At 37.4% G+C, this 24172-nt stretch overlaps 1 protein-coding gene across 3 annotated transcripts in view; it reads left to right on the forward strand.

The window, feature by feature from the left end:
- LOC144200886 (calsyntenin-2-like) overlaps positions 1-24172 on the forward strand; it is a 105545-nt gene that overhangs the window by 51869 nt on the left and 29504 nt on the right. For all 3 annotated transcript variants that reach the window (XM_077723259.1, XM_077723261.1, XM_077723260.1), the window contains 4 exons: positions 2859-2981; positions 17589-17784; positions 20539-20747; positions 21141-21290. In XM_077723259.1, coding sequence (XP_077579385.1) covers positions 2859-2981; positions 17589-17784; positions 20539-20747; positions 21141-21290 — 678 coding nt within the window. The remainder of the gene's footprint in view (positions 1-2858; positions 2982-17588; positions 17785-20538; positions 20748-21140; positions 21291-24172) is intronic.

A 24172-nucleotide genomic window follows, 5' to 3' on the forward strand; every position in this document is an offset into this window, starting at 1 on the left:
GAATTATCCCAGCAGAGTGAAGAAGAGAAAATTAAAGGAAAATGGCTTTGATTAAAACTACTAAAAATTGCAGCCATATTCATAGAAACAGCAGGAGGGGGGTAATGTTCAATCAAGATTTTAAGAAGTTTTTCTAGCCCAGGGAATTTATATATATGTATATATTTTGTTTTACTTTTTAAATCACCCTTTTTATTTGATGAAAGACATACAAAATATTTGCAATACACAAAAGTGACTGCACCATGAATGAATTTTGGCCTTGGTCCTCTAAATGTCCATATGTATGCATGTGTGTGTTTGTGAGGGACAAAGAGAGTGAATAATCATTGATTATTCCTATGGTTTTCCTTTTGCTTTTTTCCTCTTTGGAAGGTCAGTCTTTACTTCAGTTTTTAAATGAAAACAACAAATGTTGTTTGATAACAGTCCTTTACTTATCAGCAGATGAAAATGCAAATGTTGTGACTACCAATGTCCTTTCATCAAATGCCCTTTATGCACTTACAGTAATGTGTTACCTGCATGCCAGTTACTGGTCAATTTTAAGTACCATTTGATATTGTTTGCTTTTAAAGATCCGAATGACTTGGACTATAGCAGAGGTGCATTTTTCTTGGCTAAAATCTATCAGCATATATCCTATTTGAGCCCTGTGGAGCTTCAAGGCTGCACTGTAGATGAGCAGTGGCGGGTTCAATCCAAATGTCTAAAAGACAAATATTCCTGTTGGGGTGGGCCATTTGCAAAGAAATGCTTGGCTTTTAGCTTTGAGAACTACTGCAAAAGTTATTGTTATTGTTTTTAGCTTTCTGTTGGACATATTCCCCATACCTTTTCCAACAGTAGTAACCTTTTTTTTTATCATTGCTAGATAGTTGCTGTCACACGAATCCAATTGTTAGGATCAATGCTGTCTTCAAATCTACCAATTGTTAAGGGTGTTTGATAACATCTCACTGGGTAATGGTTGAAAGTTGAGGTCAGACGACTCCCTCATGCACTGAGAGATCAATATGTGAAACTAGAAATGGAAAGATTCAACTCAAGATTCCGTCTTGGCAAGAAGGTGCAATAATTCCCCTGGGAACCTTGAAGTTGATTGATTGTTGTTTTCATTTTGTAAAGCCAAAGCATAGGCTGTGGAGGACTGAATTATACTGCACCAATACTGGACCGTGACTGTCAAGTCCAAGGCTTCTTTCTATATGTGCTGTGATATCAATCCAATAATCCCATTATGCGCAGATAGATGATATATTTTATTTTATTACTGTGAAGGAATGAGGATGATATCCAATTGAGACACAGCAGAAAATAGGCCATCTAAACAAATGATTATTTATGAGGCAGGAGGGGGAGGACAACACGTCAGAGATACAGGTCAAATATACATCTGTGCTTGAGTCATCATTAAACTGTTACTACTTTTCTGGTCTGAGCTAAACATGAATGATGTGGATATCATATAAATGCCAGTAGAAAGAAGTTATTATTTTAATATCATTAAAGAAGTTAGTAAATTGTTATCTTTCGATTCTGCCATTTTTATTGTGGTCCATGGCTGGATTGGAGCTTTCAATGCATCACAACAACTATCCTGGGCAATACTGTGATTTTCTGATGGATTTTTAATACCCCACCTTTGTTGGCTCTTTTGTGGCTCTTTTGTGTAATAGAGGTTTGTTCATAAAATTATAAATATATTTGGAGTCTCCTACCTGCTCCCTTGCCTGTTTGCTATTCTGCAAATGGCTCAGACTGCTATATTCCTAGTTCATTCGGTGAATGACATGACATGAGTAGCTAAAAATGTATTCCCAATCGCCAAAATGTTCAGGTCATCTTCAGGCAGCCTGGCCAGCCAACCCACAAGTTGTTAGGTCAGGAATTCATAAAAATTCATTAGGGCTTCAACATTTGACTGAACATTAAAGTCCTCAAAGCCCCAGGCGTCACATTAGTTGTCACGCATTGTGATCCAATCCACATATCTTGTTTGCACAAAATGATCCCCAAGGCTGCCTCATAACCGCTTTGTCTTCCTGGGAGTTTTGGAGAAACAATGCGTAACAATTCCCCAAAACATTGTTGCAATGAAGCAGAAATTTAATTAATTCCTAAATTACAAGGCTTGGCCTTTCGAATGAAAACAAATATTAGTATCATTTTACCACTTACTTTTTTGTAGCAAACTCATGCATATTCATCCTATCATAAAACTATATACTAAAGTGTATACATTTTTAATTGTACCTAATGATTGCTTTAATTAAAAAAATACAAAAAGACAAACTTCATATTTTTGTGTTGAAGGACAGAAGAGCCTAGTTCTGAATTTAAATTATAGCATTGAACAATTATTTCACAATGTTTTCTTTCAGGCGTCTAGAAAATAAAATGACCTTTTGTACAATGATGTTAATTTACAGAACTCTTATTTCATTACTTGTACTACAACAGTACATACATTATAAATTACCTTTTTGGTTTATTGCTTTGTTTAATCATTATATTTATGTTGTTTTTTCAACATGCATTGCAGTTCAATGCTACTATAGGGCCTTTTAGGTCTCAAGTAATACCCTTAGCATGGAATTTTTTTTTTTAACATTGCCTTCAATCATACCTGGACTGCCAAGAATGCATGGAAAAATAACTGGAATGGGGATAAGTAAAATTAGAAGTCTTGCAGTTAGAAAAAAAGAAACTGGAAGAAAATCAAAATATATGAATGTTTTCTGGGGCATGTCGATTTTGCTCAACTTTCAAAATTGGTGCTTACTCCTTTCCCAAATGTGTCTTGCCATTTCTGTTACACTCTGAATTACTCATTCTTCATTCGTTGTCTCCCACAGTGAATAAACACAAGCCATGGATTGAGACGTCATATCATGGGGTAATCACCGAAAACACTGATGTTGTTCTGCTTGATCCTCCGCTGGTGGCCCTTGACAAGGATGCACCCATCCCTTACGCAGGTAGGAATTCATTAAATACATCTATTAATTATCAGGGTGGCTGAGAGTTCTTATATACGTAGAATGCAATGAAAGTAATGTAATATCTATGAATAGTGCATTGAAATTGTACATTGGTTTTGTATTTGTATAGTGAATGCATAATATCTGATTTATTCTGGTTGATTATGGGCGAGAGCTGAGTACACTGTGAACTGGTCGGCAGCCAATCATTGGGTACAAATAGACAGCCATTGACATTTATATTTAATCACCAGTTGCTCAAAGTTAACTTTCATCGGTCAAGAATGCAAAAAAAACAAAACTATCCTGTCTATTGCAAACTTGAGTTCAGCCCATTAATGCTTGAAAACCCTTTTAAACACAATGTAAACATTTTTTGAGAGAAACGAATTACGCTGAGTCGCCAGGCCTCAATCTTATAATGAATTTTAACAGATAACACATTTTCATTTTAGTAATTACATTTTATAGAGAGAAACATTCCAACATTATATACTACTGACTGATTGAACCATCAGCCCTTTAAAAAACTTTGCGGAATATTCTTTTGCCAATAGCAGAGTTTATTGGTTTATGCAGATAATGTAACATTCCATAATGTTTCCCCCTTGTTTTACCAAATTACTAGGTCCCAAGCCAAGCCATTTCTTAATGTTCCCAAACTTTAGAATCATATCTATTGATGGACAAATAGAGCACGTTCATCTTTGACATTTTAATCCTACGCCGCCTAAAAATGCTTTAATTTAATGACCATAATAATGATGGGCTCCCTGATATGAGAGCTCATCTTTAATTGACACTGAGAGGCCATGAAATCTTACGATCCTCTCTTGTGTGCTCGTCCAACTAGCTGTGAAGTCTCCTCCCTTGCCCCAGGCAATTGGGAAATATGTTTGATACGGAGCCCTGTGAATATACTTCATACCAAATTTACTTTGTCACGGAAATCAGTCTTGGTGGGAAACGGGAAACACAAGGAGAAGAAGAGATGATATGACTAGATTAAAGTATAGCCACTTTGTGATGCTTCCAGCTTGTCCAAGAGGTGCCAGCTCTTGTGGGTAGGTGTTAGTTCCTGCCAGACTGCAAATGCAACCCTTTCATATGTTTGGAACCCAGTCAAGGCTCTCAAGCTGGGCGCCATTGATGTGTAACCACAAGTATATTTCCGTGTATGTGTGTGTGTGTGTGTGTGCGTGTGTGTGTGCGTGCATGTGTTTGTGCGTGTGTGTATGTTTGTATGGGTGTGCGTGTGTGTGTGTGTGTTTGTGTGTGTGGTCCAGTACACAGTTGGACAGAACTGTATGATGCCCTAAGGAGGCTCCCTGCAAAATAAATATTAGGTAGAAACTGTCAGGTAGAAAAGAGGCAAATGATGAAAGAAATATTAAAGGTCAGCTAGCTGACCAATTTATGACACATCTAGATAGAGTGACAATAAAACAAAAAATATAAGGTAACCTTTATGGTTCCAACAAAAGGGGTTATTATGTGCTGGTATTAGTATGTGAGGCTTCAGCTTTACACATAAAACACTTTTATGTCTGTGAACATGTTGATTTAACAATTTGGAGTTACGTAATTGAATGATTATCAAAATTATTCATGGACAACAACCTTGGACTTAGGATTTATTCTAAAACAGTGATGAGCGTTATCGCATTTGCAATTACTGTGAATACAGCACAGCTAATGTACTCTATATATTAAAAATATACAGGCAATTTAATTGTGGCTGTCTTATTACTGGCCAAAGAAGTATGAGTTAAAGAGAGAACATCTTTCCCATTGTTATTGTTCACATACTCCATTATTAATAGTGTACTGAAATACAATCTATTTCCTTACTGAGCCACGCAGATGAAGCAAATAGACTTTGTAATGAGATTTTTCAGGGCTTTTACATTTTTTTCTTTTGATGGGTAATAAAATCAACGGAGAAAGGCAATCTTAGTTGTTCTTCAAGAGCAAGAGAAATTAATGTACTAGGTTTGCCATTATCTCTTTATTCAAGTTTAAGTGGGGAGGTTTTAACAAATGATTTGCCTTATCTTTTCTTAGATTAGATTAGATTAAAATTTATTCATCCCGTACTCAGGAAATTCACTTTGTTGCAGTATCAAGAAGGTGAAAACTGAGACACAGGAAAAGACATTGCAGACCTAATAGAATAGATAATAAATAAATGCATGTGTTATATGAATTTACATATATATGTGTATGTATGTATATATGTATGCAAAAGTGTGCTTAGATGTAAAATTACTTGTTTGGCAAACTATTGTTTGATTAGGTAAATTGAAGAAATAAATAACACAAGTGCCAAGCAAGGCTCCCATTAAGTAATGCTGATTTATATTATTAAAAGAAAATAAATACAATTGGTTGAACGTAAATATGTAGCGCTGTGAAGAATTATGGGGAAACACAATGCCTATCTGAATGTTGTTGAGTACAGTCTTGTTGGTGTCATGTTGCAAAATCCTGTTGTCAGACACTTGAAAGATTACTGTACAAGACCGGCCACCTAAATCCAATCTACTCACATAGCCCATGTAATTTTGTAATCTTGGGAACTTGTGACAGTCCAATTAAGTACAACTGCATATCGGGAAGCTTAAATTATTGTCATCCAACGGAGCATAAAATTGAGGGGCATCCTGGGAGAAGTGAGCATAGATCTGCACATGCGCGATTGACACGCATGATTGAGAACTGTGCGCTTGTGCATGTGTGTGTGCTATAACTGTAAAAGAAAGGGAATATTTCAGTTACATGCAGGAACCCATAAAATCAAGCCTGCACCACTTTCGCAGATTATAATATGGCTAACATTTTTTTTAAAAAGAACTCACAAAAACTAAAAATTTGATTTTTTTTCTTGTATTTACTAAATATAGTTATAGACTAGATTGTCAAATCAGCTTTTGAGTCTGTCTAGATATTGAATAACTGTTGAATCACATTTATGTAAGGTGAATCAGTAATGCTTTTTGAAAATTATATCTATAACAGTAAAAGTAAATCTTCATTTATTTATTTTCCGTACTGCTTATCCTCAAAACTGTTGTGAAGCTGCTGGAAGCTCTCTCATCTCATCTCATTTTCTGAACCGCTTTATCCTCATTCGGGTCACGGCTGCTGGAACTTATCCCAGCCTATTGTGGCCAGTAGATGGGGAGACCCTGGTTTGGTATAGCAGGGCACATTGAGATTGACAAACATTCATGCTCACACTCCTACCTAGCGGCAATTTATAGCTTTAAACCAGTCTGTCATGCATGCTTTGGGGATGAGGGAGAAAACTGGAGAAAAAAAACTCCACAGGCATGAGAAAAGTGTGCAAACATCACAAACGGAGATAGAATCCCAATCTCAAAACTGTGGGGCAGACATCCTAACCACTCCCTCTGACAATAATTAAAATAATTAAAATGCATTTGAATTGAATTGGATTCCTTTATTATAAGCATAATGACATTTAAAGCTTCACCATAAAGTGCACACATAGATAATTAGTCATAAAAGGATTTGTATAAAATAAAAATGAAGTTGGGTAAAAAAAAAGTGAGTACAGTGGTTAGATAGCGGTGGTGTTTTAGTGCAAGTATCAAAGTGCAAGATAAAAATTTGCAGTGCTAAGACTTATGTAAAAGTCTGAGAACATTACTTATTGATATGCATCTGGCAGTTATGACATTTTAAAGTGCAGTGACAGTACCTAATTGAATTTAGATTAGGTCCTTGGTGCACTTCCGTTGGAAGTCCGGGATGAGTTCCCTTGTTTGGAAATGTTCAGTGCCAAGTTGTTGAGGGTGCATCACTTGCTTAGTCCAAGGACCTCATAACTGTGCCTTCCTTTTCCTTTCCTCTTTTGCACCTGTTGTGATGGCTTAAGATGGGGATTCAGCTTGGTGGAATGTAGCAGGGGGTCAAGCATATGACAAATATTTTATTTTGTAGCTAGATAAAGATTTTGCTACCACTTGTGCTGCCTTAAGCCCGATTGAAGTATTTTCTTGCGTAATCTGGGAAAATTGAAGCCTTTGCAAATGTTCTTTACTGCTGGAGCAGCAATGCGACAGAGATGCAATGTAAATTTGGGCTGTGATTGACATTGATTAGAATGGTGTCGAATTTGATCTGCCTGCCACTCACTGGAGGATCAGTATGACTCAGAGTTGCACAAAAAAACAAGTACACCACAACCAAGCAGACAAAGTAATTTATGCATAACATAACACAGAAGATTGATAAAGACGCTTACTGCAGCAGAGATTCAGTGTGGGATGGTGACATTTGGGGTCCTGAGGCTATATAGTATGTTCTAAACTGTACACATGCCAATGTATGGTTTTAGTATTTCATTCACCCTCCATTTTCATCACATAATCAAGCGCTCCCATTTTGTTTAGTTGATATACAATATTAATAGATGTATATCCTTCATCAGACGAAATTGTTTAATAGTAAAGCATCACCATTAAATAGCATGATGCCAAAGCTTTCTCTGTTAAAGTTATGCAAATTTAAAGGGACTCGTTGCTATGTTAGACTTTTATACACCCTAGGTAAAATGGAGATCAAGACCATACAAGTGCCGTAAAACAGCTGCCTTCGGGTGTATTGATTCTATTGTCTGCTTTTTTTCCCAGCACCTTCATTAGCTTGTGTATTTAGTTATAAATTCTGTTCTCTCATTTTGTTCTTTTGTCTTCCTGCTAACATAAAAGTATCCCCCCCCCCAAAGGTATAAAATACGCTTGTTGTTGGTGGTTTAGAATGTAACAATCACAGCTAATATAAATATGCATCAGGGGATTACTTTTTCCACTTGCCTTTCTGTCTTTGGCATTATTCAGTTTTACTACATTAAAGCATAGGCTTTCATTGAAAACCTCTGTTACAGGCTGCTGATTCCTTAATCATTATAATGCCCCGTGACAGTGTAAAGGCATTGTTTCTCTTGAGGAAACAATGCAGTCCTAATATCAAATCCTGTTTTCGTTAGTTCTTCAGTTTAGCATAAATGTATGCCAAAAGTACACTGGCTCTACGTATATGACAACACAGAAACAATAGAAACTCATTGAATAAAGTCTGAAATTGTATATCATTAATTAACACGAAACAGAAGCAGACTAAGCCATGAGCGAGTGCAGCATTTCAGATGTCCAATTTCAATTAAATTCTAAGGATTAATAAGTGGCAGCTTTCTCCTCATAAACTATTGCCAGGCAAGTTAGATACCATAAGTAGTTTTTTTTACTATCAGCAATAAGTGAATAGACCCTTGGTCAAAACTTTTTATATTTATTCTTATTCAACGTAATTGTGAAAAGTCTTAACATTAATAACTATTGACTGTATAGTATATTAGGATATAGCCTTAGATGACAAACAATTGTTACACCTCTGTTGTTGCCCACCAGTGTCCTTTCCATGCCCTTAACTATTCCCTGCCATTCCAATCTTGCCAGTTTCCTTTTTAGATACAGACAGTTACACACTTTGGCAGAGTAAGACATATAGTAAACGCTCGGTTTTCTGCTCTCTTTCATTGATGATGCCATACGTCATTGATATGAAAAAACCCAAGGGGAAGCATAAGAAGCTGAGCCAAAAGAAGGATAAAGAGGTAAAAATGAGCTAGCGAGGGGAATAAAGGGCTGTCTTGTTTATCATCATCTGCTCAGCACTGAAGAAAAGTGACAAGCAGTGGTGACAAGAGAAGTATAGAAAGTGATATATGTGGCTTGAGTATAAAGTTTAACGGCCAAACCTCGAAAGGGAGCAATTTGCCAAAATTTAATTAACTGTAACGTCATCAATCAGGCTGCTAAACGATGGAGTCCTTCGAAGCGGGGGAGGTCGCTAGGATCTCCTTCTATTGCTCATTTTACCTTCACTAAGCAACAAAGAAATGCAGCAAATACAGTAGCTCTTTGAAGAGTATGGGAAATATTGCCTTTTCCCCTCTGTATATAGGTTTAGAATCGCAATAGATTAAATACATGTTGTCGATCTAAACTTTAGATGGACAACATGTATTTAATCTGATCAGTGTATTTTGATGTCACAGACATGCACTGTAAAGATACTCGGTTCCAAAATGTGGGAAAAAAGGTTCTTTGACATGCACTGATCAAATTGTAAATCGAACTAAAAAGCCTCTCATTTGAATCGGAATAGTCATAATAGTCCAAATATTTTCTTCTCTGTCCATTCCATAACTTACACCTTTTGTTTTTGAACAACTGTTCAAGTATTTTTTTGTGCGCGTAAAATACATGGGTTTGATTTGATCCACTGTCAGGTGACGTGTACACAAAAGGCTTAAGGTATTCTAGTTTAATGTTTTTGTACAAACTTACATAGAGTTGCAATTTGGTGTAAGAGTGGCGATTAAATATATCCAATTACTGCAACTATAACCCCTTTCCTGGGAGTGGCAAAAAAAACAAACTACAAGATTCCTTTTTTTGAAGAATTGTTCTCTACTTGCCAAACTGCTGCTTGAAAAACTAGTAAACGGCCCATTTGGGATCAAGACAGAGTGCTTGGTTGTTCAGGAAGAAAGGCATGAAGCAGGTCCCATTGGAGCTGCAGACCCAAGGTCAGGGTCTTCAAATATGTGTTAAAAGAAAGGCTATGTGAAAGGGGAAAAAAACTATCAGAAAGGACACTGGGAAGACAAGGAAACATAGGTACAAGAGATGGAAGAGACAAGAGACTAGGGAGGGTGGGGATGGTGCTGGAGCATACCAAGTGAATATGAGCGGAAGGCAGAGTACAACCTGGTTTGATTGCCAACCAAACACGGGCATGTGTAGAACAATAATAACAGTTCACAATCAAATCTATGGACAATACATGTTTTTGAGATGTGGGTGCAAACCCGGAATCCCGTGATCTCGGAAATGTGAGGTTGACCATTTTTTTGCTGTGGTTTTATATTTTTCACTGTACATGGCATGTTGACTTGTGACTTGATGCAACAGCCTTATGACTTGGTTTGTCTTGACCCAAAACATGTTTCTTGGCCGTACTCCGGTTTAAAAACTTGACTTGGCTTGACTCTGTTTGACAACGGTGTGACTAACCTTGTGTCTCAACTTGAATTAACTTAACTTTGTGACTTAATTTAACTTGATTAGCCCACAACAGGAAAGACTCGTGACTTGCTTGCAACAAATGACAAGCAACTCACTTGTGATTCAGAGTAGAGGGACTTGTACAATTGTCTCTTTATTACTCGTCTAGCCTGAGTGTCCTCCTGAACACATATCAATAACTTGACTCTAAATCACTTCCCCTCTGCACGCATAAACTCAGATCCCCATACACACACCCTATTACCTGTGCCAACACAACAAACACTATAGTAAGTGACTCATCACCACTGATCCCTTTCTTGCGTTAATCACAGAAACTTGATCGATAACCTCCACTAAATGATGACTCGACGTGTGTGGAAAGCTCTCGAAGGATAAGTGCAGTCTATGCACCGGCATGATGGATGTTGTGAGTGTTCTTACCATCAATACTGTTTTACAGGCATTGAGTTGTGGTCACTCTGTGCCTGTGTCAAATCGCTCAGTAAGCTGTTGCCTCTCTGGCCTGGAAGCATCTGGAATGATGATATGACAGCAATAGTCACAATACTGACTAAATTATGTTTACTCTTACATTAATCATTATATAATATACTATATATATCAAGTAATCCTTGGTTCAAGAGTAGTAGGTCACTTTTATTTTCATTTCTTGTTAAAATATAGGTCAGACAAAGCAGAGCATTATTTCTCTATTGCGTTTAAATCAAGTGTATTTAAAAGTGTTTATTAAAATATTTGTATCTATTTATTTGTGAAATTGAATGCATGTGGCACTAGGTGTGCCACAAACATAGATGGGACTTTTTGGGGTTGTGCTGTTTATATCATTAAATCTGTTTGATTTGGGATAAGTGGCTTATTCTGGAACAAAGAGAGTGGAAATTAGTAATTTGTTATCTCCCCAGATGCATATTTCTGTATACTTTTCTCGAATATTTTTCAGGGACATTCCCATACAACCTTGAAGCCTTATTGTTGTTTAGATGCAAATGAATTGATTCCTGGATAAATGAACTCATGATGCTACGTGGCGCCTGTTTAATTTCATATTGATGAATGAGTGCCATGGCAAGAGCTCAGAATAATGGTTTCTAATGAGATAAACACTAATTGTATAACCATTGATTGTCTGTTAAAGCATTCATTCTCTCAAGGTCTGTATTGGAACAGTTAAAGAGCTGTTTATTAAGAAATACTATTGAGGAGAGGTGATCAATGTACAGCCTGCAAAATATTTCAGGTCTAATTATTATTTGACAATAGAGGTTTTGCTTGACAAAGGTCCCACAAAATTGACAGACTGTGGCAAAAGTAATTGACCTCACTGGTCTATTACATTTTTTTTTTTTTTTAAATAATGATTATTTTTATACTGTTTCATTAAAAACCTCTGCATATTAAAACTGCAAACAATTCCTTCAAACAATATAGTTGTTCTTCCAACAAACATCAGCTATCTTAATGCTAATAAAAAATTGAAAACCAAAGCAAGCAAGCAAACATAAATGAATCCAGATTTTTCAGAAATTAAAAACCTTCAAACTATAACAAGGTCTGCCTCTTGTGTCAGAAGAGAAGTTGAGACTGAATTTTACCTACAGGATCTTTGGTGCCTCCTTTTTCTTCCTTTTGAATCTGTACTTAAAGACATATAGTGACATGCAAAATTTGAATTAGCAGTATTCTTCAATATTAACATTAATCATCTGTGGTACCATAGAGTTGTTTTCCTCACCTAATGGTCAACATAAAATAATAGATCTAAAGAACAAAATATATACCAAAACTGTTTTGTTTTGCTCCAGAAGCTCACAGTGAATACAGATGACACAACGTGTGTAGTTATAGAGTTTGCACGTGTAGATCTCTAGGGATTACCGTTCAGTGCGCAGGCAGCGTGTGAAAACAGACACACACATGCGTTTGCGCTGCACGAGTAGATACTGAAGGGCAAGATATCCTAATTGGCTACTGTGATAATGTCCTCAGAGGAAAACGATTAAAAATGACAGGAGTGACATTTGCTCAGCCTTGCCCATATTAAACATCCTCATGATTATATTATCTCTGAAGATGGGTTTCCAGGCTCTGAATATAACAATAGATGCTATGTGGATGCTGTAGTCTGATGTGAATAAAGAGTAGCCATACAAAAATCATGTCATTTGTATACAGTTACCCAAGTACATGGACACTAAATTCATTAATTTTGAAAATTTGGGGGAAATTTTGGAATATGGGAGGAACACAGTGCATTCAGAAATCATACAAACTCCAGCGATGGGGGCCCTTTCTTTAACCACAACCTCTCAAATGTAGGGCAGGTGTTCAAACCAGTCATCCACAGTGCTCGTCTGCTCAAATCATAAGAGGAGTCAGACAACCATTCATCCTCACACTCATACCTTAGGGCAATTTAGAGTATCCAACCAGCCTAACATGCATGTCTTTGCCATGTGGGACGAAACCGGATTACCCGGAGGAAACACAAAAATGCCCGGGGAGAACATGCAAACTCCACACAGGTAGACTGAGCTGGGTTCAAACCCAGGACCCTTGATGTGTGAGGCCGACACGCTAATCATTATTCCGCTAGGTTGCATGATCAGAAATAATAAGCCATTCATTATAATGACCTCCGTCCCTAAAAGGGTTAAACCAGCATGAATGCTCTAAGCTTATGGGGTGTTTGAGAGCAGGTTTTGCTAATTTTGTGTGCAGGTGAAAACGTGCTTAGGAAATAGAGCAGTATAAATTAGTCATTGGTAGTATGAATACAGCCAACACTTTCACATCATTGAGTGGGGTTTTCAACTTTCCCATTATAAAATTGGCACATTTCTTTGCACCATTCCTCCTCTACCTGACAAAAAGAGAAACCGGTCTGCTTAGCAGAAGGTTAATGTGACCCCTGCTTGGTATGATGAAGTACTAGCAGATCTAATGGGCAGATCACAGGGCCTTGGCTAGGGAGATCACCCAGAGTGAAATGGGCACTTTCAGAACACCTTTTCCTCCACACTCTTATATCGCCGTGCAGCACCATTATATTCAAACTTGGCTGATGGGATGTTTGTATGTGTTAAAAAAAAAACATTTCCTACTAATTTCAGAGGCTTCCATGCTTGATGGTCACATATTAATCAATGCAAAACATTGATCTTCTTTCTGACATGCCAGTGGAGATGAGAAACTGTTCTTCTGCATCTCAAAAACCCCCCTTCTGGTGAATATAATAAATGGAAGCCTAGTCTAATCATTTTTAAGAGCATGTGAATGTATTTCAACTTGTAACAACATTGGCAGTATTGGGAATTTATACGTATACTTTATAAATCTACAGTATTTAGTGTACTGTATGTAGCACAGCTGTGAAAGGAGAAAGAAAAGAAGACAAATGATAGATGACTATAATACATGTTTTGTGCTTCATTTCACCGAGACAAATTGCTTGCACTTAGGCTGGTCCTTGTTACTTTTCCAATTTATCTTCTGATGATCATTAATGAAATATGCACAAATGGAGCTGCACATGAGTCATTTTAAATTTCACTGAGAGAAATGCTCTTCGTTTCACCTCATTTTAGGTTTCTGGACACCCTAAATTGCCCCTAGCTATGTTTGTTTGCATGCGTGGTTGTCTGACTCCTTGTGCCCTGTGAAAGGATGGCCAGCAATTCATGGTGTCCTCTATCTGGTGCGCATTTTTGGCTTCGTTAGGCTCCAGCAACTCCGCAACCCTTGTGAGAATATGCGGTACGGAAAATGAATGAATGAAAAAAATAAGTTATAATACAGGTAAACTGGTCTAATTACACAAAACTACAAGACAACCTTTTAGGATTAGGTAGTTAGTTGCTTTTTTTTGCCCCTGTACCCTTGTAGAATGAGACACTTCTTTACATATGTCATGCGTCGCAAGTAGCTTAGAAAAATAGTATTCTTTTTCTGGTTTTGTGAATCACGTGGTGTCGATTCTGTACACCCACTTATTTTTTTTTTTAAAGATCAATATTCTTTACCTATATTTCAGTTACTATATTATAATTGAATTTTGAGAGACAAATAACTCATCTGATAGAAACCAGGTCACCTCATGCATATACAGATTCTGGTTTCCCTTTATAGATGCCTTGATCCTTGGTACAAATATGAAGTTATTCTATTTGTCTGTCCTGAAGGCATTTCCCAGATAGAAATTATATTTTCTCTAAGGCTGTTCACTATCAAACCCTTGCTTGACTTCCCTACATTCTCTTCACCTACTCCACCATCTTTCTGTTCCTCTCGACTTTCTCCCTCAAGATACAATCTGCCAGTAGCAGCAGTAGAAATGTCACCAGAGGACATTGTTTTTTCATAGCCTGCGGCATCTGCCACACATCGGTCTCGCTTACCCTCCTGGCTTAGTTAGACCCCTTACTTAACAATATCTCTGCAATATAACAAGATTTAATTTATGCAACATTAACTAGAGTGGGCCATGTTAAGAAGAAATTAAACCGCTTAATTATTATATAGTATATAGGACTTCTAGTTAGTTGCCTGTTTTATCATGGTGACACAGCAGTTTTAAAACGAATCCGGAACTACAGTAACTTTTATAGCTATTTTATTTATATACCTGCACAATAATCTTGCAATTTGAATCCACGAGTAAGTGCTTTTATAGCGGACATGACACATTCGATGGTTTACAGCATGGGTTCCACCTGGTCAGACCAAAAATTAATCCAGGTGGTTCAACAACATATTTTTTTAAATCATGCATTACACATGTTTTTGACCTGCAATTTATGAAACTGAAGGTTAAACTATTAACTTAGTCCTCATTTGAGACATCTGCTCAACTGTGACGTGATTGACAAGCGTACAAGCTACAATCTGCACAGAGAAAATAGCATCATTAAATTTGTGCGTAGACCCTTTAATGTAATTAAGTGATGAGAGGAAGGGAAGGAGATTGACAGGGTCAGCAAGCATGAGTAAACCATCACATTTGCATACACGGACTTTAAATGCAGAAAAATAGTCCTTTTAATTAAAAATTCACTTACACACAAACACACTACACATAATGTTATCACTCACAGCATGCCAGCTTAATTAGATGTTAGCATATCTTTGGGAAGGACAGCCTCTCAATTTTCTTCTCCTTTTGGTAAGCTAATTTGAAGAGCGTAATGAAAGTACGTATTTGCCATTTTGTCACAATTCAGGAATTTACTCGTCTTGACAGCCTATCTCTGCACTGCAGTACAAAGTGTTGACATCTCTGTCAAGTGATTGCATATCTCTGGATCCACGGTCGCTTGTTGTGAGTAAAATGTAAAGGGTTTCATTATTTGGCTGAGTTAACTGCTTGCTGAATTCATATATGGAAAAAGTTAATTCATGAGAACTGGAAAGTACTGGCAATAAAGCAGATTTCAAATTGGGGTCGTGAGATGCTGGAGCCAAGCCTGGCTGACCTCTTGCAAAGGTGGACTACAGGTACACCCTAAACTGGTCGACAAGTTAGATGTAAGCAGTCTAAATCCTGGACTGATTGCCAGTCAGTCGTAGGGCACACATGGAGACCGACTACCAAAATGGCACATTTTAACATGATTTAAAGATAGTACTATTATCTGGTACGTAATTTATTTTCTAAGAACAGTCTGATTTTCTCTTCTGTTTAGCTGTATGCCAGCAGGAGGAAGATTAAAGGAATAATAACTCGAATTGGAGTTGCCAAACTGGCACATTTTATGTGCCTCCACGCCTTTGCCTTGGTCACCTTCCAAAATACAGGGAGATCAGATCTGGTTAGAGGCAAGGTCCGTTTCCAATCCTCCCTCTTTTCCTCATTTTCTTTCCCTTGCTTCCCTTTCCTCTCATTCTAAGGCCTACATAACTGCTGCGATTGCAGTGTAATCTGCACTTATTTGCAAGAGCGACACTTCAGCAAAGAAAAGCAGCTTACGCATGTGTATATAGCAGTGCTGGCGGCTCATCATCGATGGTCTGTCAAGTTTGATAATAACTTGGGGCCTAGAGGTTCTGTGGCTCTGAATACGTTGTCACGTTGTCTTGCTACTCTGCAAACACCGTTGCCAGTAAAGCACTGCTGCCTTGGCTGATAATGAGCTCAGTGTCCTCTCAGACACTCTGGTGTGGACGGGTGCCAGATTCCCAGGAGGTGTCAAGCGCCACATGACATCAACTCAACTTGAGCACACATTTCCAATAACTAATATATGTGGGCATTCATTTCGATGTGATTAAATGAAAATAATGATGCCCAAAGGGTAGTAGACTTGATGGCACCCAGACAGGTAATTACCACATCAAAGAATAAGCGGGATAGAGGACATTTCATCTGAAAAGTCAACTGAGTTATTAGTAAAGTTTTTGTGTGCGCTGGTGATAACACAAATTAGTACATTGCTGCCAAAGTGATCAATAAGTAGTAACACAAAATCCATATCCATTGATATGCATCCGTTAGTTTTGCATGGCCAGGCTTCAAACAGACACATTTATGCCATAAATTCACCGTTTAAAAGCCTAATGTGACTGGAAAACATATTTTGACAACACTGTTAACAAAGCCTCTAGTTTGCAAGTTCTCTGTCTTGTCTTTGCCAAGTGCAGACATCTGTTGTTCAGCTTAGGCAGCTAGGGGGGCAACACTAAAAACACCCTATCTACCGCAGAGCCCTCATCAGGTATGAAATTAAGTGATGCTATGTGAACTAGGCAAAATTCGCTAGGTTTGTGTTCAGTTGTTTTTGTCTCCATCCTAGATTGGGAAAGTACACCTCTTGCAACCAGTGTAACTCACCTTGACCCATCCCTCTTTCACCACTCTTGTCCATTACAATTGCTTAATGAAGGGGCCTTTGAGGACTGCTCTTTGTTACCTGTATATTGACATCATCACTGCACCTTGGATCTTATTACATTTTTAAAAATTCAGCAACCTGTTGATAATTCTTAGATGGATGTGATATATTCGCATATTTCATCCCAGAACTGTCCTTAGTCACAATTCTTATCTCAGAGGTGTTCTTGTCACACAACAAGGGTCACACCATGATGACGTATAGTTAATGTATATCTTAATGTGCTATTCGATGTTCTGCTTTAGGAAAGCTAACATAATCTGAATTATTTTATGGACCGAGTTGCAAGGAAACCAGCGTGTAATTCATCTTCTTCAACTTAAATTACAGTACACCCAAGAAACATAAGGCGGTGACACTGGGGTAAGATATGATCGCTATCACATATCACTACCTCGATTCCTTAGCTGAGAAACAGAGAAAAGAAGGAAGATTAACACACTCAAATGCCAGGTGGCAAAATGGTAGCAGAATGGGTTCACAACATGAGAATGGACAGTGCAGGGTTGCCACTGTTAAATATTTATAGGAGTGATAAGTGTACTATGAATGAATTCAACCTTTCAGCTGACATTGATTCACTCTTTCATCTCCAGGGGAGATCTGCGCATTCAACATCCATGGGTTGGAGGCTCCTTTTGAGGCAGTGGTGCTGAACGGTACATCTGGGGAGGGCCAAGTGCGGGCCCGTGGCCTGGTGGACTGCGAGCTGCAAAAGGAGTACACCTTCATCATCCAGGCTCATGACTGTGGTTCAGGTCCAGGGGGCACAGATGGCAAAAAGTCTCACAAGTGAGTAAAAAAAAAGCATTAAGTTGGTCACAACACATATAAGGCTATTCATAAATACACAAATAGACAGAACATGATAGTTAAAGAATTCATGAAAGATAAAATATGAACCCATTGTTCACAAAAACATTTTAAATGAAGTCTTTAAGTATTTATTCAAGTGTACAAGTAGGCAATTTACCGAGGCCTCATATCTTCAAATATTACTCAGCGGAATATTTAGATTTCCTTTCTCCATTAAGCGGTCCAAATGCATAATGCAGTCGGCAACATATCTTCTTCAACTCGCCGCTTTGTGAAAAAGTTTGTGTCTTTAACGCCAGTCTTTTGGAGAGTTTGTCAGTTCCCTATCAAATTATTTCATTTTAGTCATATCATAGAAAATATTTACAAAAGAGAAGAAGAAATGACTAGAAAAGTGCAGAGGATCACATCATTAGTTAAAATCTTTCTCTGTGTTATCTTCTTTACTGCTCCACTTGCCAATCGTCTGTTGCTCTACTTCTGCCTCTTTTTGTTCCTCTTTCTGGCTGGATGCAGCTGTCTGAGCTTGTTCTCCTTCATAGCTGTCTCTGTCACGGTTGCCAATATATTAATATTTCATATCACCACCTTGTATGTAATAACAAATGAATACTTCTTCCTTCCGATGTGTACAAATCTATCTCGAGGTTTGGTTGACAACATTTTTCCTCAGATTTCCCCCTTATAAAGATTGATTGATGAACTTTTATACAGTGCACATTGTAAACATTGTGTTAGTAACACTGTCAATGTACTGAAAGAGAGAAGGAAGGAGCTACCTTGAATGTCAAAGCTTCATTTTTTCTTTTTTTAATATAGAAAACCCTGGAAATTCATACCGCTTATGATTTTGGAAAAATCTTAAAATTGCTGAACCATTTTGTGGTTATTGGATTCCAAAATGTTCAGATTTGTTGACAGTGACGTATAAATGTAGGTTAATGAGGGTAGAAAAAAAATAAAATGTGGGATTTAAAGCTATTATTGGCAACAATTGTGCATCTGTCCATCTGGCAGAGAGGCTAATTGGCTCACCTGACAATTAGCTGAATGCCAGCTATGATGATACGCCATCCAAGCGCTAGCACGCACGCACAAAATCACACAGTTTCAGACTATATTACTATATTAAGGCTATTATGGTTTCTACGAAACTACAGGGGTATAGATAAACTATAGATGTTGAATGAAGAAGCCTGTGAATTTTACACAATGTACATTCACAGACTAGACCTACATTGTCTTAGATCATCTCATGGAATAGATGCTTGTGCAGTTATCTATTATTAATATTACAATACTACTACAATGTATTTGGGTAGGATTGGATAACTTTATTCTTTATTTGAGAAATTACCAAACCAGATGATGCTTTATTTAATAATGAGGTGACAATTCGCTTGTCCGTACATAATCAATATACCAGTCACATTATTTTGACAAATTTAAACGAAATATTAGTTACTGAAGGCGTAGACGTTAATTTGTCTGACTTCGGTGTGGCCAGCGTGGGATCAATTCCCAATTAGTGGCAGTGTGATTGTATGTGTGAATGGTTGTCTGAATTCACTTTCAGCATTTGTGCACTGATATTTGAAATAAATAAAATATCCTCATCAAGCTAAAGTGAATTAATTGCGGCAGAACAAAAAAGACAGATTCTCAGCTATTGAAGAAGAAAGTGTGTTGGTAGGGTAAGATTGTATTTTTACGTGTTGGAAACTGGCCCATAATATTGGGCAGGCACATAAAGTAGTATGACTCCAAATGCCACACGTAGTACCCCTGCCTATAAACATACCACACCAGATAATAGCCCTCGGCTATTTTCCATCCTTAGAATGCACAGACTGTGAAACTCTAGACCATGTATACTTTTAATTATTCATAAAATAAATGTTTTGCATTTGATTTGAACTTCTTTTCTTTCTTAATTACATGCAAAACACTTGTGATTAAATGTATGAGGAGTAATATTTTTTTTAAATCATATTCTTTAATTTCAAAAGTCAGATCCCTGCAACATTATGATTAAAATGTGCCTAATCAAATAGTTTGACTTCCCTGTTCAGTTTTTGTTTGTTTGTCTGTTTTGTTTTTCTTGGCACATTTTCACAGGAAGATGTAGTACTCATTTGCTTTTTCTTGCCTGCATTGTGGTGACTCACATTTTCATAAGAGAGTGTAGTTATGACTCATTATAACCGTTAATTTACTTGCAACGCCTTCATGATAATCCCATAATCCATAGTCATTTCAGCCTTTGTTGCTAGAAATATTATTCTCAAACTCCCAAAAATATACTTCTTTTTCTTGCTTCACAAGGATATACGACTATTTAACAATTTTAACAGTAATCTTTTTTTCTGTTGGCTATCTCCTAAATATTTTGAGGTTTTGTTATCGCTGTTGTTGTTGTTTTACTGTTTTTCATATTTTACTTATACTATGTGGCTCCTCTAAATGTATGAGCCTCAATATACCCAAATGCAGACATTAATAAGCCTAAACTAAATCTTTTTCCTCCTTACACTTTTTGTTTTAGTGTATATTTTTAATAACATAGTAAAATCATTTTCAGCCAGTGGTGAATGAATATGAAAATACCGCCTGTTTGTTGTTTTGTTTTAAAATATGGTATTTTTCCAATAGAAAAACTTACCATACTGTACATCCATGACACATTTATGCAGATGATCCATTTACATTTCTGATCCCTCTTGTGTGTAGGGCAGTGGTCCATATTCAAGTCAACGATGTCAATGAATTTGCCCCGGTGTTCCGAGAGCCTCAGTACCAGGCTGCAGTGACAGAAGGCAAAATTTATGACAACATCCTTCAGGTGGAAGCCACTGATCAGGACTGTTCACCTCAATACAGCCAGATCTGCAACTACCAGATCACCACAACAAACATACCGTTTGCAATAGACCGCAATGGTAAGTGGATGATGGAAAAAGAGCTCCAGCATTTGGCAATTTAGCACTTTAAAATATAATTGTTGATGACAAAAATGTTTTACATTTGTATGCATTTATCCTTATAAGACTATAGTTTACATGTGACTAATTTGCAACTCCCCAATAAAAGCAAACAATATTTTTTTTTTTTATGTATTTCAGTAGAAACCATTACCAAGTACGTTCAGATACATTTTAGAAGGGGATTTTGGTGGCCTTACAATTTTTTTGTATCATTGGACAGTTTTAATTTCAGTTACTGCTCACAACTGTTCCAACTTCATGATAGGTTTTTATATTTATTTTAAGATCAAAAGTATTTATGTTGCTTGGTCCATTTACTACTCTTTTACCTCTGTTTCTTCCAACCAGGTAACATCCGAAACACAGAGAAGCTGATCTATGACGAAAAACAGCAGTATGAGATCCAGGTGACGGCTTGGGATTGCGGCCAAAAGAGAGCTTTGCACAGTGTCCTCGTCCGAATTGACGTCAAGCCTGTTTGCAAGCCTGGTTGGCAAGGTAAACTGCTTTTGGCCCCCTGTTTGTGTGCGCTAGTGCACAATAATGGTGGATGTCTGTGCATGCAGAAGTGCAGATGCCTTTGTTTGTTTGAGAAATTTGGTTTTGTGTGCAAGTGGTTGTTTGTTGTCTATTTTAAATGTATGTGGAGAATCGCTGCACAAACAGTATGAGCTGTCTGTGCTCTTTTTATCATTGCAGAAACACCAATGAGAAAATTTACATTATTGTGTGTTTGTCTGAATGCGGGTGCTGAAGTAAGCATGGCTCATTTTTCGCAATTCCTAATCCCTTTGCTGTCTTCCATCCTCCTGTTTTTGTTCTGGTAGAACCGCACATTTTCTCTCTTATAGCTCCCTTCGTCTTTCCTAAAGATTTGTCATGTGACGTTTCTCTTCTGTAATCAAGAGCACTTTAGAAAGCCTAACCTGACACAGTCTAGGTATTTCTTAGCACATCACAAATATGCCATGACAGCTCTAACAATGGTAATGCAAATGTCTCTTTTGAGTGCCACAACATTAAACACACACCACAACTTCAGATGTAATGGAATAGCAGAACATGCAATTCAATGCAACTCAAATATGAAGTTATTTTCTCACTGTGTGAAGGATTTTCTTTTACTTTCTGGTTAAGCACGTTTTGGATCAAATAATTTGTTCCCAGTTCTGGGATTCAATCCCAGGTTGGTCCTCCTGTGTGGACTTTGCATGTTTTTCCCAGGCTCGTGTGGGTTTTCTCTGGGCACTCCGGTTTCATCTCACATTCCAAAAACATACATGATAGGCTGATTGGACACTTTAAATTTCCCCTCGGGTATGAATGTGAAAGTGAATGGTTGTCCGTCTCCTCGTACCCTTCTATTGGCTGACCACTAATTCAGGTTGTCCCCCGCCTGGTGCCCGAAATCAGCTGGGATAGGCTCCAGCACCCCCACGACCTTTGTAAGGATAACCAGTTGAGAAAATGAATTAACTAATATGAATACAATTGGGGAGCCCTGTCCTTGAGCTTTAGGGTAAACATGCATGAGAATAGTCCAGTGGAGAGCAAAAGCTCTGCGGCATACATGCTGAAGGGGATTACAGTTTATATCCCAACAAGCGTTGGATTTCCCCTGGTTATCTCCTGAGTAGACAGAATAAAACATGCCAAGTACTCCGCTCAGTGTACTTCCCTTATGATTAGAATGTAGAAACAAAAACAGAATTTGTAATCTAAAAAGTTTGCAGTTCATGTGCTTTGTATCAAAGTACACAATCAGGATTAAATGTAGGCTGTGTTTTCACTCTTAAGTAGAACTAAAGCGTTTTAATGAGACAATATGACTTCTTTTAACTGCTTTCTTAATGCAAAACAGTATTTAATAGGGAATGATCAAATTACAGGCTATATAATGCTGCTCCACTTAGTGTTGAAAGAATGTATTACCTGAAGTCACATAGATAGTGCATCAGGCTTCGGCTCATCTGTATTGTGACACATCTCTTAATTAAGGGACTATTATAACAGTCTGATTCTTGGCATCTTACTTAGATTGTTATTATCTCTACTTTACTGTTAAGAATGTCATGTTTTAAATTCTTCCCTAACACAAATGGATAGCCATACAGGCATATTTTCTGTTATTTTGTAGTGGTGTGTATGAAACTAAATTATCATAGTTTTACCATTGAAAGTAAAATTCATTGGAGAATTGTTGAGATAAAATGAAGTTCTTATGAATGAAAATAAATTCCATTTAGCGCGGTAGAAAATGGGGCTGCATAATTTTAAATGAAAACTTTCTCTCCTACTGTTGGTCAAAGATAATGGCAACCTTTCATTGTATAGACAGCATGATGTCTGTGAACACACACTGTGCAAAATGAGGCCGTTCATTCAGCCAGTGAAAGTGAGGCAACGTCATGAACAGTTTTTTTCTTATTCTCACTCTAAATCAAACTTATTCTAGAGTGAGTATGGATGGTTGTTTGTCTTTCTGTGTGCCCTATGGCTGACAGGCGACCTAGTCATCTGGGATAGCCTCTGCCAACCCCCACAACCCTTAGAATGCGCGGTACGGAAGATGAATGTATTTGGATCAAGATGATTCGCACTTAAATTAAAACTTTTGTTTGTACTGTGCTCAATGGGTCCTTTAGAAAGTTGGCGGGATAGCTTTTCAGCAACAACATGGGTTTTACCATTCTAAATATGTGAAAGATTCTTTTACTTAAAGTTACGATTAAGCACATAAAAGTAGAACACATGCAAAAGCTTCAATGATAGCCTCTATTCGTATAGTGAAAAATTATGTCGTTGTGACACCACAGGAGTGTTTTCATGTCTGCCTCGCTTCCTCGCCTTCCAATCTTTTCTCTTTTACAAAGAGAAAATTTAAGGGTATGCTTTGTGAATTTCATGAAGTCTCCTGAGGGCAAGCACCCAACGCAGTAGAAAGCAAAATGCATCCTATTAAAACAACTCTGTGGTTCACTTGACATAATGGGTATCATTACCTGATAGCATGTGGTAAAGTCCACTGCCTTCTCACTCAAATATATACTTGTAATTATCATATATAGGACTTGCTACTTTCAAAGTCACTTTCCGGTATTTGGCACTCTTTCTTGTATAAGTTGGGTCGAAACTTGAGTGGGCTCTGGTTGAAGTGTATATTCAATGTATTTATATATATATATATATATATATTTATTTGATTGCAGTCATATTAATAAGTGATTTCTCTCTATAAACCACATCAAGTAAAATTGCCCATGGACCATTTGATACTGTTTCACCAACAACACATTTTGCAGTACATCTTATCATTTGTATTTATTTATTTTAGGAGCTTTTGGATCTTATTCTGTAAAACCACTGTTTTGCTTGCTGAT

The sequence above is a fragment of the Stigmatopora nigra genome, chromosome 8 (genome assembly GCF_051989575.1).
Source record: "Stigmatopora nigra isolate UIUO_SnigA chromosome 8, RoL_Snig_1.1, whole genome shotgun sequence".
NCBI lineage: Eukaryota > Metazoa > Chordata > Actinopteri > Syngnathiformes > Syngnathidae > Stigmatopora > Stigmatopora nigra.